This window comes from Papilio machaon, chromosome 9 (assembly GCF_912999745.1).
Source record: "Papilio machaon chromosome 9, ilPapMach1.1, whole genome shotgun sequence".
In the NCBI taxonomy this organism is placed as follows: domain Eukaryota; kingdom Metazoa; phylum Arthropoda; class Insecta; order Lepidoptera; family Papilionidae; genus Papilio; species Papilio machaon.
This window is the reverse complement of record NC_059994.1, coordinates 8150427-8168595: the sequence shown is the minus strand read 5'-3', so window position 1 is coordinate 8168595 and position 18169 is coordinate 8150427. Positions and strand designations below refer to the sequence as shown.

The 18169-nt window shown below is 38.1% G+C and overlaps 2 protein-coding genes across 2 annotated transcripts; one reads left to right on the top strand and one right to left on the bottom strand.

The window, feature by feature from the left end:
* Positions 1-823: 823 nt before the first annotated feature.
* LOC106711849 (protein atonal) lies at positions 824-1458 on the bottom strand. Its single transcript, XM_014504256.2, has one exon. It carries the CDS (start codon positions 1402-1404, stop codon positions 937-939), a length of 468 nt encoding a protein of 155 aa, XP_014359742.1. The 5' UTR covers positions 1405-1458; the 3' UTR covers positions 824-936.
* A 3897-nt stretch (positions 1459-5355) lies between these two features.
* Positions 5356-9450, top strand: LOC123721267 (uncharacterized protein K02A2.6-like). Its single transcript, XM_045679499.1, has one exon. It carries the CDS (start codon positions 5356-5358, stop codon positions 9448-9450), a length of 4095 nt encoding a protein of 1364 aa, XP_045535455.1.
* Positions 9451-18169: the final 8719 nt, after the last annotated feature.

Sequence of the window (18169 nt, the reverse complement as noted above, 5' to 3'; positions counted from 1 at the left end):
ATGCCAAGTTAAATATTATAATATTTTGTTCATTCAACATTTAACTATAAATGCGAAAGTATAGATGGATGGATGTTTGTTAGAAGGTATCTCCAAAACAGCTCAACGGATCTCGATTAAATTTGGCATAGATATAGATCATAGTTTACAATAACACATAGGCTACTAATATATATTTTTTTTAATTCCGCTCGGACAGGGTCGCGGGCGAAAGCTAATTTTAAACACAGGGTTAAAAGTGGTTATATGTTTAAAATAAACACAGATTTTTTTCAAACAGATTTCATATATTTACAAACGCAATCATACATAAATGCATAACATTTTAAAACTAAGCAATTTACAATATTAGTTCTTATTTTTATAATATTGGTTTAAATTAAATCTAAATACTGATAAACTGATAATAATACTGCTACTGGCAAGATGTTTATTTGTTAAATTCACTTCAAAACAAACTAAACTAGAAAAAAATAGTGCACAAAATTTAAACTAAATGGTTTCATTTTTAAACTTTGCTACTAATTCTACAGCATTTTGTATTTTATATCGGTAGCATTAATTTACAATAAAACATCTAAATAAATAATATAAAATAATCGGTAGGACGGATTACAAAAACTAAAACTAAATCTAATTTAAAAAGCGTATTATACCCAAATATTTTATATAATCGATTATACCTAAAGAGATTCAATAAAATAATCGATTCTTAAATATCCTTATTTATCCTTTGATTTTCCTAACATTTAATATTTTTTCACAACAGCACTATACTAACTGGTAACGAGTACAATCAGATTTAAACAATAAATATCCCTGTACGAACTAATTCTATATAAAATTTGGCAAGTTTTAGCATTATGTAACATCAAGCGTCTTTCGTCTTGATATCAACAAAGCCTGCATCTAATATCCCTATTGGTCTTCATACCTTTACTGCAATAACTCGTAAAGTGCTGCGATGTAAGTCTGTGCCATTTGCAGGGTTTCGTACTTGGAGAGTTGACGGTCAGCCCCCAAGGACGGTAGGTGACCGCGAAGTCTATCAAAAGCCTTGTTCAAGTTCTGCATCCTTCTTCGTTCTCTGGCATTAGCTGCGAGACGACGCCTACGGAGAACGGCGGCGTTTGTCGCTCGTCCCCTCCTCTTTCCAGATCCTTCTAGAACCTCCCCATCTTCCACACTGTCTTCTAGAACAATATCGTTGGGCATTCCTCGATATGCGATGTGCGTTGGTGACTCGTTGCTGTCCAAGGATGGGGTCGGCTCCAGGCTCGAGCGCCCGGAGTCAGGAGACCTCGGCCACGGCAGATAGCACTCTTCGGTATACTCCAGCATGACATCATTGGAGAAAATGTCTTTTTCGTTGTAGAAACGAAGTCCGTAAGTCTCGGCTGCCATTGCGATCGCGAACTTTGCAAACTTGGTGGTTGAACAATACGTGTGTCCGGCCCGGTGTCCCGCAAGGGTCTAACCTGGGACTTACCTGTTATCGCTTATATATTTTTCTGGTTTGCTAGAGAGGGTGGGAAGAGGCGGGAGGCGTGCGAGCGAGAGGGATGGACGAAGGCTTTGCGAGGGTAATTTAAGGCCAATCATCATTAATTATTTTCTCCCTCGGGCGGTGCGTGTGCCGGCGCGGGCTATTGTTTGATACGTTTGACTTTACTCCGCCACTACAACTGACAAACTCTTTGTAGATCCGCGGCTTACCGTTATTAAATTGATTCCGATATATTGGTAAAAATAACATTTTACAATTTTATATAAAGTGTATTCAAACCAAACATGTAGGAATAAATTAAATAGATGAAAATTAACACGAATCATAAGTTTATGTTTACTTAAAAATTGATTATTTTCGTAAATAAAGATTACCTTCGTGATATCTCCACTTATCTCCTATTTCCAGTTGAGTCTCAGTAAACATGAAAGGATATAAACGCGCAACGACTACCGATGAATCTTAAGGGATACATAATACAAGATACATTTATTAATATAGTTAATTCCATATATCAATACAAATATAAAACTAGGATAAAATAAATTCTAAACGTTTCATTATTAGAAGAATAACTTTCTAAGTCATGTAACATTTTAACAAGAAATCCGTTCATTAACAAATTAAGAAAATTGAAAAAGTTTCGAGTTAATTTTAGCACGATAAACCTGTTCCCATTCGAGCCGGGTCGGGAATCGAACCCAGCGATATAGTTCGCAGCCTAGCGGTGGCCGAAACTGAACACGCAGCCGTCTTGGTGGCCCTAAACTACACGGATCTAATAATTTTTTGGATGCGGTAATTATAACCATCTATTGTTTATTGAAATTAAACAATAAATAAATAATTTTTAGCAGGAAACCAAGGCAGTTTATAAAAACAATGTCTTCCGAAATATTTTACGGGTTATTTTTTTAATTTTTACTAGATTATAGACTTAAGCTCTTAAGTTACGAATTTAAATACGAAAAACGAACTAATAATACTTAACTAAAGCTTATAATCTAAAACATTCAATACTTACTTAATGTTTGGTGTCTTTGAATTCAAGTATCTTTTGTAAAATCCTATGAAAAAACACAATAAATAGGATTACGCAATTCCAGAAGTGACTGTAATAAAAAAAAATCGCACTTTACTAATCCTCTTTTAACTACAATTCTAGTTTCTAGAACTAGCAAACAATAATAACTAACTTGACTTTCAAGTATATTTTTATGATTCCGTTGTTTATTGAATAAAAGGATTATAAAAATGCGTAAATGTAGGACATTTAAATTATTTCTTAGAAAAGTTTCTTTTTCTCTTTTTATAGATCTAAAAAAATATTTTCTTTAAATTCTTTTGTTTATTAAATTATTTATTAAGTTAATTCTTGGAATTGCTTTTAGTCGTTTTTTTTTTAATTAAATTAATGCGAAGTATTATAATGCCGCATCCACATATTCATTGATTACCGTTAGACATCGATTGCCTCAGGTGGTCCGATCGTTTTTCAGTGCAAACTCTTGGTTGAAGACTTCGTCACTTGAATGAACGTGTCCTGGGTCACGGGTACTCTAGCCATTCACAAGAGCTAGCGGCACAGTAATCTAACTACTTTATAAGGACCCAGATTCAATTTCCAGAAACTGGGACAAACATTTGATGAACATTGCATACCTAACATGTGTTATTGTTTTTTTTTCTAAATTATTAATAATAGTTGATAGTTGGAATTTGTATCGTCACCATGTATTTCATACAATTTAACAAATACATTTTGAAATTTTCATTCTAGATGGTATTTTTACATTGATTTAGTTTTAAGGTCCTCAGTCATTATAGTCTATACAAAAATTAATGAATTACACGACATGTCTTAGAGTAACTTTGGAGCCAGATGGTTCTCGGCACAGATTTTTCGTGTTCTCCGAAGTAGAGGTTTTCTCACGAGACTTAATTGTGTTAAAATCCAGTGTGCACTGATTAAGCTCTTCCCATGACACATTAGCGACCAAATGAGGTCTGAAAAGGGGTCAAATAAATTGGTTGGTAAAAAATTATCGATTGCAGACTTTTTTAAGTACATTAGAATACAATACAAGGATCTAGAAATAATCTTTATATTTATTGTAAAATTTAAAAATAACCTTTACATTTATTAAAAATGTAAAAATAATCTTTACATTTATTGAAAAATATAAAAATAATCATTACATTTATTAAAAATGTAAAGATTATTCACGGTAGCATTCAAACTTACTTCTAGAAACAGGCTATTTAAGAACGGAACTTAGCGTACATCAATTAGTTTTCTATTAAAATGAAACTAGATTTCAATAGAGATAAGTTCAAGCCATCGAACGGTTGTCAAAATATTGTACCGCTGTTGCCGAGGGTCAGCACTCTCCGCTGGTTGGTTCACGCACCATTAGGCCGCGGATCGGGTTTCGCATAAAATGCATTCGTTTAGACAGCGTCCTCGTGGGAGAAGTTTTACCATAACTGTTGTAGTGTTAAATCATTAAATCAGACCAGATTTAATATTCAATTATATATATATATATACTAAGAATAGATAAACTTCTGAAGCAAGATCAGAGAATACAACACGGAATGTTGTGTTTTAATTAATTATTGGAAGTTAACAAGATTAAATTGTTTAAACTTTCGTGAGACATAATAATTAATTCATTAAGAAACGGCTTAACTCACGTGTGATCGTCCGGTGACGGCACCGACTAGTTTCGGACCCTCGGGGGTAATTAGTTAACAAGATTGGCTAGATAGCCTAATCCGATCTAAATTAATTTCTAGACCTATCTATCTTGTTAAAAAATTAGACAAATATAATAATAAATTAGTTTTACTTTTTACATTTCTGTGGGATGATAGTTGGTTCGCATTTAGTGTAAACATTGTAAAACCAGCATAAAACGAACAGTTTCAATAAGAAACAAATAAGAAACTAGCACTGGATGCGTTGGCATCTACCCTGTAACGTAACACCGAAACAAGTTAACTGTGAAAAATATAAAAAAACACGGGTCCGCGGTAACACTAAACGAGCTAGGGTTGATACCGTTACTCCGTTACCAGGCCCTTTCCGGGGTCCACTTCCGAATGTCAGTATTGTTTTATAATTGCCACATCTGACAGAGATATATCGAAATTAAGTTATATTGAAATGTGTTATAGCATATCCTCTATTAAACTTCTATCTCCAAACTTTAGGAGAAGGCATGTATGCAGAGATTTCAGATTTCCATTTGTCATAAATTACCTGTTTAAAAATGCTACTAGAATATAGTTTTTGTATCCTCTATTAAACTTCTGTCTCCAACCTTTAGGAGAAGATGCAGAGATTTCAGATTTCCATTTGTCAAAAATAATACCTCTCTAAAAATGCTACTAGAATATACGAGTAGTTTTTCACGCGGTCGAAATCACGGGCACTGGTATCATATATTTTGCAAATCCCCATAAAACACTTCCTTCAGTATCAGGAGTACATCTGGGTGGTCCCTGCCTGCATGTCGAACAAATTAACATAATATCTTAACAATGTTTAACGTAATAAATAAGATTGGAGATGTTTTTCGGTCTCCCGTGAATTTTGATAGGGTCATTTGGACCCTTGTTTTCAACCTCTAAGACAATAGCTCCGCGATTGTTCAATTTCTGTTGATTTTAACAAATTGATTGGTCATTTTTTATTTTATTGTGTAAGGTATTTGTCGGGTATGCGCTTGCACTGAATAAATTAGTTCGTTACCTACCGCGTGGTTTTATTGACGTCTCACTGGCGACGAGTACGGGATTAATATATATATTTTTTCTTCTGTTGTTATAAGTTTGTGTGCAAAATGCTGATAGGTAAAATTGAAGCATTTTCGTTAAGTTCAAAACAGTGGCCGGCATATATACGCCGCGTTAATCAATATATTTTGCTGAATGAAATACGCGACGAGTTGAAGGTGCCTACTTTAATAACGGTTGTTGGTGAAGAAACTTATGCTTTAATGTGCGATTTGTGTGCGCCGGCTTTCCCAGAAGACAAGACGTACGAGCAATTAGTACGGCTAGTGACAGAGCACTTGGAGCCGCAGCGCTCTGAGATCGCGGAGCGACACGTGTTCCGGCTGCGACGTCAACGGCCCGGCGAGTCGCTCACCGACTATTTACAAGCGCTGAAACATCTCGCGGCCACCTGCAATTTCGGCAAGTGCAACACATGCTCGACCATCGAGGAGAACTTACGCGACCAGTTCGTATCAGGTCTGGCTAGTGATGCGATGCGTGCAAGAATATTTGCTGAAAAGAAGATTCAGTACAAGGAGGCGGTGGAGCTCGCACTGGCACTCGAGGCAGCAGAACGGCATGCTGAGGTCAGTGGCAGCACAGGAGCTTCGGTGACGGACTCATCTCCAGCAGCGGCCGATGGGAGCTCGGCCGAGGGGCTGCATTACACGCGCCCGGGCAGCGGGGGACGCGGCGTGCGGGGCACGCAATCTCTGCGGTCGGCCCGGGCGGGGAGTACGGCGGGAGGCTCGGCGAACGACGCGCCGAGCGGAACGGCAACAGGACCGAGCGGAGCGGCAACGGGGCCGAGCGGAGCGGCAACGAGTGTCCGCGCGTGTTGGCGTTGCGGGAAAGCTCACGCGGCGGCTGGGTGCCGATTCAAAACATACACTTGTGATAAGTGCGGCCAGCGAGGCCATATTAAAGTGATGTGTAAAGTGCGGGGCAGTGTTGGCCTACAGAATTACGTGAGTGAGGAGTCGGACGACGGTCTATATGAGATCGACGAAGACGAGGGTTTGTACGAGGTAGCAGCGAAAGGTACCAAACCATACTTTATTAATTTATTGATCGATAACAAGATTTTGAAATGTGAAATAGACACCGGTAGTCGTATCTCGGCGATCGCGGAGGAGTGCTACCGTAGCATGTTTTCGCATAAAAAAATTAATAAAGATAATATTTGTCTACGTTCGTACTCTGGTTCACGGATTGAGTCTCTCGGTTACATCGAGGTGAATGTTAAGTTAGGGAATAAGCATTGTGACTCATTGCATTTGTATGTTATAAAAGGCGGCGCACGGCCGTTATTAGGTCGAGAGTGGATGCAGGCTTTAAATTTAAAACAAATATCACTCAATGTAATCCGAGACGACGATTTTGTGAATCAGTTATGTAAAGAATTTCCGGAAGTATTTAGTGATAAGCTAGGCACATGCAAGCGGACCATTCGATTACAGCTCGTTGACAAGGAACCGGTTTATTTGCGCGCGCGGCCACTACCGCTTGCGCTGCGGGCGCGGGTTGAGCGGGAGCTCGCTCGTCTTGAGGCGGACGGCGCCATCTATCGCGTCGAATATTCAGACTACGGCACGCCCATTGTGCCGGTCGTTAAGAGTAACGGGGACATAAGAATTTGTGGGGATTATAAAATGACAATTAACCCCAAATTAAAAAGAGATTTTTATCCGTTACCTCGTATTGAGGAATTGTTTGCGAGTCTGAGGGGAGGTGAAAAATTTACAAAAATTGATTTAAGGCACGCTTATGAGCAGTGTCTTCTTTCCGAGGACTCGCAGCCATGCACCGCCATCACCACGCACATGGGGACTTTTGCGTATCGACGCACTCCGTATGGTCTGTCCTGTATACCTGAGAAGTTTCAAAAATTAATGGAGGAGACATTACGCGGGGTGGCGGGGTGTGTTGTATTTTTAGATGACATATGTGTAACGGGGTCGAATCAAAGTGAACACATAAGAAATGTAAGAGCTGTACTCGAACGGCTACGCGACATGGGACTTACAGTGAAGTTTGACAAATGTAAATTCTTGCAGGACAGTGTAAAATATTTGGGCTTTATTATTAACAAGGATGGGCTGCGACCCGATCCGGAGAAATTGGAAGCTATTTCCAGCGCACCCACACCGGAGAACGTCACTCAATTAAAAAGTTTCTTAGGGTTATTAAATTATTATGGACGATTTATTTCCAATTTAAGTACAATTTTACATCCTTTGCATAATCTGCTAAAAAAGGGGGTCGGCTGGAAGTGGGATTCCGAATGTAAAAAAGCCTTCAACGAGGCGAAGCGATCACTTCTTAGCGAACGGGTACTGGCGCATTACGAGGAGGGGCGGGAACTTGTAATATCGGTGGACAGCAGTGCGTATGGGTTGGGCGCTGTGCTCGCGCACCGCTACGACGACGGCAGCGAGCGCCCCGTTAGCTGCGCCTCGCGCACGCTTAACGCGGCCGAGCGCAACTACAGCCAGCTCGATAAAGAGGCGTTAGCTATTTTATTTGGCATCACCAAACACCATCAGTACCTTTTCGGGAGACGGTTCACGTTGCGCACCGATCACCAGCCCCTAACATACATTTTTGGAGGCAAGGGTAGTATCCCCCAGACGGCCGCGAGTCGGCTGCAGCGTTGGGCGGCACGCTTGGCCGCATACGATTTTAAAGTCGAATTCGTTCGATCGGCGGACAACGGTCCGGCCGATGCATTGTCTCGCCTACCCTTGGCTAAGGAGGGTCGCTCCGTGGACTCGGTCGATTATTTAGACTTAGTAGAGGATTCGGTACCCGTTGGTTATAAGGACGTCGCTAGGGAGACCGAACGCGACGCGTTATTATGTAAAATTAAGCGTTATGTTATGTTCGGCTGGCCGACGGCCCCGAGTTGCGATGAGGAAAGACCTTATTTTGCTAGGAAACAGGATTTCGCAATTGAACACGGCTGTTTGATTTATAAATATAGGATTGTAATTCCTACTGTCTTACAACAAAAAGTTTTGGAGGAAATTCATGATGGCCACCTTGGTATGAATAAAATGAAATGCTTGTCTAGAAGTTATGTGTACTGGGCCACCATGGATAGAGACATAGAGGAGACGTGCAGGGCGTGCGCGGCGTGCCGCACCGTGCGGGACGCGCCGCCGCGTGCGCCGCTGCACTCCTGGGAGTTCCCGCTGCACCCGTGGTTGCGTATCCACGCTGACTTCGCTGAGTGCGGCGGTAAGCGCTATCTAATTATTATAGACGCACATTCGAAATGGTTAGAGGCGATCCCGATGCGCAACACGAGTGCAGAGAGTACTATAAAAGTTTTTAGAAGTGTGTTTTCACGTTTCGGGCTCCCATCGCAGCTCGTGACCGATAACGGGCCACCATTCTTCTCGCAGGATTTTAAAGTCTTTTGTGAAAACAATTGCATAAAGCACACCACCTCGGCCCCTTACCGACCTCAGGCGAACGGTGCCGCGGAGAATGCCGTTAAAACAATTAAAAAAGCAATTAAAAAAGCACTACACGAGGGCAAGGATGTGAACACGGCACTGACTAAATTTTTGTTTAAATACCGCAACTGTGAACACGCCACGACGGGCGTGTCGCCGGCCGTGGCGCTGCTGGGTCGGCGGATGCGCAGCCGGCTAGACGCGCTGCGGCCGGACACCGCAGCGGCTGTGCGCGACAAGCAGGAGCGGCAGGCGGCCCGCGCCGCCGGCCATCTCAGAGAGTTTAGCGTGGGGGAGACTGTACTCGCGCGCGACTATGCATCGAAGGGGAACAAATGGGCCGAAGCCACGGTGGTCAAAAGGACCGGGCCGGTTTCCTATAAGGTAGCCTTGGGCAATGGTGTGGAATGGCGTAGACACGCGGACCAGGTGGTCCCAGCCAAGGGACGGTTTTCGTTGTCCCGTACCAGCCACACGTCTACGGGTAACGGGTTAGAGTTACAGACCGAGGAGTCCGAGGTCGGTACGGAGTCGGGAGGACAGCCTATGGATGAGGCATCCAGCGGTGGCGAGTCCCCGGCGGCGTCGCCCCGCGCAGCGACCGAGTTATCTCCGAGGCAGCCGGGGGCTACGCCACCCCAGATGTCTGCCCGCGCACTGCGTGCATTAAAGCGGGCCAAATTTAATGTATTAGCTTAGTGGGGAGAGATGTAAGGTATTTGTCGGGTATGCGCTTGCACTGAATAAATTAGTTCGTTACCTACCGCGTGGTTTTATTGACGTCTCAATTGTAAAGATTAAAGATGCTAATTTATCATAAGAGGTAATAAATTATTATTTTACCTGCATATTTTAAACGAAATGCAAGAATCTAATATATAAAATTCTCGTGTCGTGGTGTTTGTGGTTAAACTCCTCCGAAACGGCTTGACCGATTCTCATGAAATTTTGTGAGCATATTGAGTAGGTCTGAGAATCGGTCAACACCTATTTTTTATACCCCCCCCCATTTATTTTTTTTTAACTGCGCGCGGACGGAGTCGCGGGCGATAGCTAGTTATTTTGTAGCAAACTCTTTTATACTTAGGTGATAAAATTGTTGATTTATTTGTTAAAAATGCTCGGAGATTATCATTAGTATATGGAGGTTGAAAATCGCACTAAATTTGAAACACATACCGTGGGTTTCTGAGACCAAAATATCCATTTAAAACGTATTGTTATCTCTATTTTGTCAAAGATAGTGACAGAGATGACGATATGTTTTCTACAGATATTTTGGTTTCAGAAACCAACAGTTAAAATCCGGTGTATTTACAGTTTTGTTTGTGGTTAATATTGTTCACAAATTTTTGGTAAATGAAGTCTATGCACCTATCAAACCTAGTTATTTAAAGTCTACATTTTAGACTTGGGGTAAATTTTTTTTAGATATCTTATAAAAAAATGTTTTTTAGCAGCGTATAATTTCCTTCTATGTTTCGTTCAATCGGAGATAGACAGTTATCAAATAGCGGACGTTTAGCAAAATTACAGGGCGGCGCTAGGGGTGTCAGAATTGACACCATACAGCTACTAATGGACATGCTTCTTGGGAGGTTTATTGTTTTTTTTTTTTATGAAAATGACGGTAAAGCTCCCGGATATAGAACTTTTTAATCATATATTTTGTAAAATAATACTTTTACGGCCAAATATTTTTATAAAGTTAGTATTAAAAGATCGAATCGAATTTCCAAATGTTAGAATTCCTCAGACTCATATCAAAAACCTCTTACACCTAAAGCCCTTCGTACACAAGACTAAGTAAATCGTCGAAACTAATACTGTATGGTTGCGTCGCGGGAAACGCCTGGCGCTCTCAATTCACACAACGTTGAATCGTCGACGCACATCGTCTACGTCTATAGAGGCATAGCGACTACATGTCAACTGTATAGATTTGCTCCGCCATTTTGAAAATTTCTCACGATAAACTTGACAAAAAGGTTGCGAGTGACTGGCTTTCGAAATGACAGGTAGAAATAAATAAACTTCTATGAAATTGTATCGCGTAAATCGCTTAGAAACTAAACTCGACGGGCTTGGAAAGTTTACGTTGCCTTGTACGATGGGTTTTAATAATCTCCCTTGATATTTTCGTTTAAACGAATAGTAATGAGTGATCTTTTCACGTATAAGAACGCAGGCAAAGCCCCGATATGCGATGTACGCGTGGACAGTTGCACAATCATTGCAATTTGTAAAGAATGCGAAGTGCTCCGGGAAATTGTAGCAACGGGACATCTAGCGTGACGACTATAAGGTTCCACATTACCTTGATATATTTATTCTTTTGTTTGCAACTCTGATATTAAATAATAATAAAATGAGCATATTGCGTAATTGAAAAAATATCAAATTATAAGTATAAATTGTTTCTTCGAAAGGGAATCGAATCAATCTCTTTGTTTTTACCAAACAATATTCTATTAATTACAAGTTTTTGGATTGAATACATGCATAACAGAAGCTTCACAAAGTGCATAGATTAAGGTTACAACAGAGGGTCTCAAAATCTCTAAGGAACTTATATCTTAGTAATTTAAAAAAAAAGTATTTTTCTTAAACTAAAATCTGAGTTATGATTATCTGAATAATATAATTATTTGAGAAGAACTTTTTACGTTTAAAAGTGCTAGCTACATATATTTAGACTTTACCAAACTATCCTAAAAAAAATCAATATGGTGGTTTTTTAATTCAATTATTATTTAATTTAGGTAACAATATATGCAGTGTTTAGTGTAAGTACATACACTATGCATTTAGGTTAAATAAAAAATAAATATAATAAAACAAGCTTCCTCAGTTTTTAACACGAACAAGTTTAATAGTTCATCGATTATTATAATAATACAAAATTATTCTTTAATAAAGGTTTAATAAGAATTTAATGGATCAAACGCGAGGTGTTGATTTTAGCCTCGAGCAACAATTCACGTTCGATACATCGAGAATTATTTCGTTTTCGAATATGTTATTGTGTTTTAAAATATATACATTTTACATTTATATACTAACTAGCTCTCGCCCGCGACATCGTCTGGGCAGAATTAAAAAAATCTTAATTAGTAACCTACGTTTTCTTACAACTTAACTTCTACATCTATGCCAAATTTCAACAAGATTGAGCCGTTCTGCAGATAACTTCTAAAAAACATCCATCCATCCAAATATTCGCATTTAAAAGTATTTGAAGTAGGCACAGAAAATCAACAACTCCCTAAACTATGCGGCGTTGGTACACCAGTTTTTCATATCCCGTCATATTGGTCGTCACAGGGATCTTATATATTGAAAACTACCGATCACCTGCGACTTCAGTGCACATTTCAAAAATAAATAATAAGTGGCCAATAATATCGTGCATACGCTACTTTTCCGTCAAAGTTCCATCAAAATTGATCCAGTTGTTCCGAGGATTACCAGAAACAAACTCGGACTTCAATAGATTTTTGGAAATGCAAATATGTACTTTATGTATACGAAATATATTTTTTTTTATATTACATACTGATACTCACAACATGTACACCTCGGGTTTGAAATTAATTCAATAAAAGAGTTAATAGAAAAAGTACGACTTAGGGTCCTTCAAGAAGCAAACGTATCTCTATATTTAAAAGGCCAGCATCTACATTTCCTTTAGTTGTTCCCACAGCTTGTTTGTTCCTTTCTTTTATAAAAAGGGACTGTTTTCTTTTATATCGACAACTAAACTATTGTAACAAAAACGACTTCAATACCTTAACAAAGTGTTAATGCAATTTATCTGAAAGCATTCGGCCATGAGGCCATCAGTATTACGAAATTATCGCCACAATTCAAAAGCCATGCAATTTAACTGTCTCATACAAAACCCTTTACAAAACTCACTATTGATACACTGACCTCTGGTTTTAAAAAATATATAAAAAAAAACTTTAAAAAACTTCTGTAAACGGTACTCTGCCCTTGCCACAGGTAGTATTAATATTGTATTGATGAATAGGGGCCCTACTTATCGAGTTTCCACAAGATACAAAGATCACGCGAGCAGGGAACGTCTCTTGGTAAAAGAAACGCTTTTTTAATATTAAAGATGTAATTACATTCAAGGTTAATATTAAATTGACTAGAATGTAGGACGAAAAAATTTCTGATAGTATAATATAACTGCCGTAAAACTTGAAAGAAAATTTCAAAACAAAACCCAAACTTGATTTTAACTGAATCTTGATTTTATGTAATTGTGCCGATACTTTCAAGCGATTGGAATGGATGAACAGCAGTTGACGTTCCAAATAGGATAGCACTGTAGACACAGGATAATGATGATGATTTTACATAGACAGCAGTTTGCATTTGCCGCTAAAAGTACCGGCTGTAACTTACTCATCAGCTTCACTATACGTCCCCACTGAGAGGCTCGGAGCCTACCCCAAGTTAGGGGTGACTAGGCCATAGTCAACCCACGATGACCCAGTGCGGGTTGACTTCACACATATCATTGAATTTCTTCTCAGATATGTGCAGCATCACGATGTTTTCCTTCAACGTAAGAACGTCGGATAAATGTACATATGTAAATCGAAAAACACATTGCTACATAGCGGTATTCCAACCCAGGACCTGCAGATTGCAAGTCTAGTGCTGCATTTCCACCGACGCTAGACAAAATAAAATAGACAATTTATTTACTTCAGGTTTCAGTGACTTTGATATTTATAACTTAAAAATAACAAATCCAAAAAAAAAACATAACACCAATTAGAAGGATATGAAGCAGATATTTGTCGGTCTATCTTTATGTCTACAAACTATACGTCTGACCACAGAGTAAAAATATGAAATTATCAATTTAAATAAATATTTCTAATGACCGTAGAAAAAAGCTAATTATATTTTTTTGTTTTCTATGACGGGACAGTATTTGTTTAACTAAATACTGTTATGGATACTGGAGGTCTTTCTCTTTTATCTTTAATCATTGTATTTTAGACTTTATGCTTAGATCATAGAATTCATTTTGACTTGCATTGACATTTGTCAAAAATTTTGCAAATTTACAGCCAATTAAATTATTGCGAAGAATTTGCTATTTTATTTTAAAGCAGTAAGGGTGAGTATTGATTTTTTCTTTAAATTTATGGCTTTCTTTATTAGTTTGGTTGGTTGTTGCGGTTTGTGACAAAGGATTTTTTTCCCGCAATTTTTTTTCATAGCTTATGACAGCGGGCGCCTGCGCAATGACTCGTAAATTGTGTTTGTTCACAATACGGTAGTATTTGCGACAATTTTCAACCTTTCTTCTTTTTATGTTGAATACTTTTTCACTTATGTATTGAACTTAAGTTCTTAGGACCTTAAATTGTTTTGTAACACTACTTGCAATTACATCTTTTCCTTTCGGTTAATACTTTTTAAATTATGCCTTAAAGAGGCAAAAGGCAAGAAGCGTCAGCTTTGATTATTTTTTTCTAAAAATTGTTTTATCAACACAGTTTGGGCAAACAAGGTTATTAAGTTTGATTATTGGGCGCGGGTTCGATACACGATTATAGACATTTTCGGTTTAGAACTTGTCGGTTGCCGATCCAATATCGGCGTGTAAATATAATTAATGGCGGGAATGTTTGTTTTTGGTGTTTGAGACCAATTTCTCTATGGTTTGGTAAATTACTAGATAATGGGGTGTTTTTTTTAAGTCGTACCTTATTTTAAACATCTCCTGAGATATTCACAAATGTTTACACTATAAATATTTGGTAATTTTTTTGTACTGATTTTACTGAAATATTTAACATTTACACATACAATTTGAAATGTGTAAATGTGTATGTGTACCCATGTGTGTGTGTGTTTTTTTACACTTTCGAAATATACCATCTTTTTACAAAAACTTGAACTTTACGGGAGATGTTTTATGGTGATTTCAATTATTAGAAGTTCATATTGTTTTTTTTTTCAAAATCGGATCATCTGGAGCGGAGTTACACTGTAACATACATAAAAATATAGACGAATTGATAACCTCCTTTTTGAAATCGCCTAAAAAATTAAGTTTAGTTTTGTTAAAAAACAATTACTATATTAGTTATTTTAATCATACTTTTCATTTCTGAACATCAGAGGAATCGTAAACTAGAAGTAACAAAAAATTCCATCAAGATGGTCGTTACAAAAAAACCGCGAATTTGTTCTTTTGGCGCCTTTTCTTTATTTACAAAGTTTTCAACATTAAAGGTAGATTGAGCGATATCGTAAAACCAATAGAGGGCGTGAATAAAAAAGGAAACTTTTATTTTTTGGTACGACCCAACTTACAGCGTGTTTGACTTTACTCCTACATGCTTTTCAAAAGTTTAGTTGATTATTTTTTCTGGGATAAGTAATTGTATCAATAAACTGTATGATCTGTGCGAAAGGAGAATGAGATTTAGATTTGAGGGCGCAATAGTGCCTAATAGTTGAACTATGTAAGGTTTTACCCGTTTTAGACATGATTAAATACAAAAAAACTGCAAGAAATCACAACAACAAGCCTAATTTTAGTCCTCTTTCCCTTCGCATCCTTTCTTAATAGGAAAAGATAGTGGATTTGGTGGAAGAGGGGACGCATAGGAAGGGGAAACATCCTATTTCTGGGCGTTCTCTTTTCCGTTGATTAAAGGTAGGCAACGCATCTGCATTTGCGGATGTCTATGGGCAAAGGTCGCCTCGCCATTTCGGCGAATTCAGGTGGCCTTTTGCTCGTTTGACAACTTCTGAAATAAAAAAAAAAACAACAAATTTTTCGCCACGCCTATTCTCTTTCCGCACATACTCTATCAATATATTCTTGTTCTGTAAATATTATTCGTTTATGTTTACCGCTTGCAGTCGGGACCCACACATTCAGTGTTGGTTATAAATCGAAGCGCATATTGAGTTATTATTTGAACAACCTTTAGCCAATGCTGCAGATTAGAGGATGGACTATCGTCGAGTTAGTGTAACCTTACTTTATAAGATTGAATAATAATTTACCGAGATAAGATTTCTGAACATTGAAATTTCGTTTAGTTTAAGATAATGTTTTGATTTGATCCAGCAAACATTTAAATAAATATTGAAACATGAATGAATAAAATATTATGCTTCTGAAAATACCAATGCAGTGTTTTATTTAAACTAGCAAAATTTGTCACTAGCTGTCGCACGCGGCTCCAGCCTCGGGGAGTCAAAAAAATAAATAATTAGTAGCTTAAATTTTCTTCAACAATAGATTATGTTCTATATCTATGCCAAATTTCATCGACATTCGTTGAGCTGTACTGGAGATACCTTCTAACAAACATCCATCCAACTATCTGTCCAATATTAGTAAGTTGGAAGTATGATCCGTTTAAAACTTTATTCAAAATAGAAATTAGTAAACAATTATTTATTAATCGATGACCATATATTTATACTGAGAATTGGTATCAAAATTAAGAACTTATGTCTGAGGATAATAAAATCATTACAAGCAGTAAAAATGAAAAAAAAAAAAGTTTTATAGCGGCGCTGAAATTGGGGCCGACAGTATTGCACCAGCGGCGGCACATTTAATTGGTTTGGCGAAAAGAGTAAACGAGAACATGCCAAAGATTAAATGCTAAAAAGATGTTACACTGTTTTGAAATTTACAATGTAAAAGGTGAGCTAAGGTTTAATTTCAAGGAATACAATTCAGTAATATATAACTTGGGAGTATTGCTAATGAGTAAGTCTCAGCAAAGTTTCTTACGGGCCAAGGAATATTTTTTAAAGTTTTTCAACATTTTAACGCTAAGAGGGAACTCAATAAATTCACACTGGGCCAGTGTGATTGACTAAACCTAGTCTAAAGATTACGATTAAATTGTTCAAACTTTCGTGAGACATCATAATTAATTAATTAAGAAACGGCTTAACTCACGTGTGATCGTCCGGCGACGGCACCGACTAGTTTCGGACCCATCGCGGTCGCGTCGGGTCTCGCACTGTGCGAAGTCCTCGGAATAAACACTCGCCCTGAAGATGGATCCCCGATGGGTCCGAAACTAGTCGGTGCCGTCACCGGACGATCACACGTGAGTTAAGCCGTTTCTTAATTAATTAACTAAAGATTTCGTTTAAACTCGAATCTTCGGAGGATGTATATTAGATTTTAATAGATAGACGTTTCAAAAGCTTAACCTCCAAACAATTTCTGCGTTTTCTGCCAATAAGGCAAGTCTTTAGTGTCATAATCTATGACATATCCCAATAACCGATTCATGATTTATGGCGCGAAGGCTACGGCTATTCCGGCGGATGTTTGTTTAATCGATTACAGACTGTTATTGTGTTGGTAGCGGCGCCTTGCCTTCGGGAACTGATTATTACCTGTGGGATGTGGAAGCTAACAGTAAGTGTTGATCTTTATTACGCTTCTGGGAACTATGCTAAGATGAAAAGAAGTATTTTAATAGCGCCCTAAAATTAATTGGAGAGCTGAAAGATCTTTTATTAATCTCCTATTTTCATCGACGGCGTTATTCAAATGCATTTATGTGTAACAAAATAATAGCAAGTCTAGTATACTACGTGTACTCCAATTGCATAAAAAAATAAAAAAAACTTGGTGACGCTAGTAGCCATGTGAATTTATTTTTCCAACAGATGTGCTTTCTGTTGTATTCCTTCATGTGTCATCGTGGGAGAAATGCTATTAAAGCGGCAAATTCAAATGTGATAATAATTAGCCGGGGTCTGAGGTCACGGTGCGTGGCCGTGCCTTATGGGACGGCGGGTGAAGACGCAATGACGGACAGGTGGCGCGATTCCCACGATATATAGCCAATTACGTACAGTACTCGATGCGTATGACCTTTATTTTCGTTAATGTTCACCCGGAAGACAGTCTTATCAATAAAAAAATATATATGAAAAATACAAAAAATTATATACTAATTTCTTCCAGAAGAAAGTTTACTAAACGTACTCACATACTGTCACTGTAGTTTATAGGCAAAATAATTAACTTATTAAACTTAAAATATACATAAGATAATAACCCTTAATACATAGAAAACAATCAATAAACAATAATAATGTAGAAAACTAAAGTGTAATTATTTTAAAATGTTTCACATTCTGGTGTCAGTTTTTCGTCCAGGTGTACACGGATGTCATGTGCTTTACCGTTTATATGTAAATTGCGATGACCACTGACCATGGCGATGATCTTATGACAATGTATATGATACTATCTAATAACAGATGCTTTATAACACACCCTTAACCATCCCCCTGTAACTTATTGGAACGAAGTTCCTTATCGCTCGTTGTGAAAGGGGGCTAGACGGAAAAAATTCTTACGAAAAGTTGTCACGACACTTTTTGCTATAGA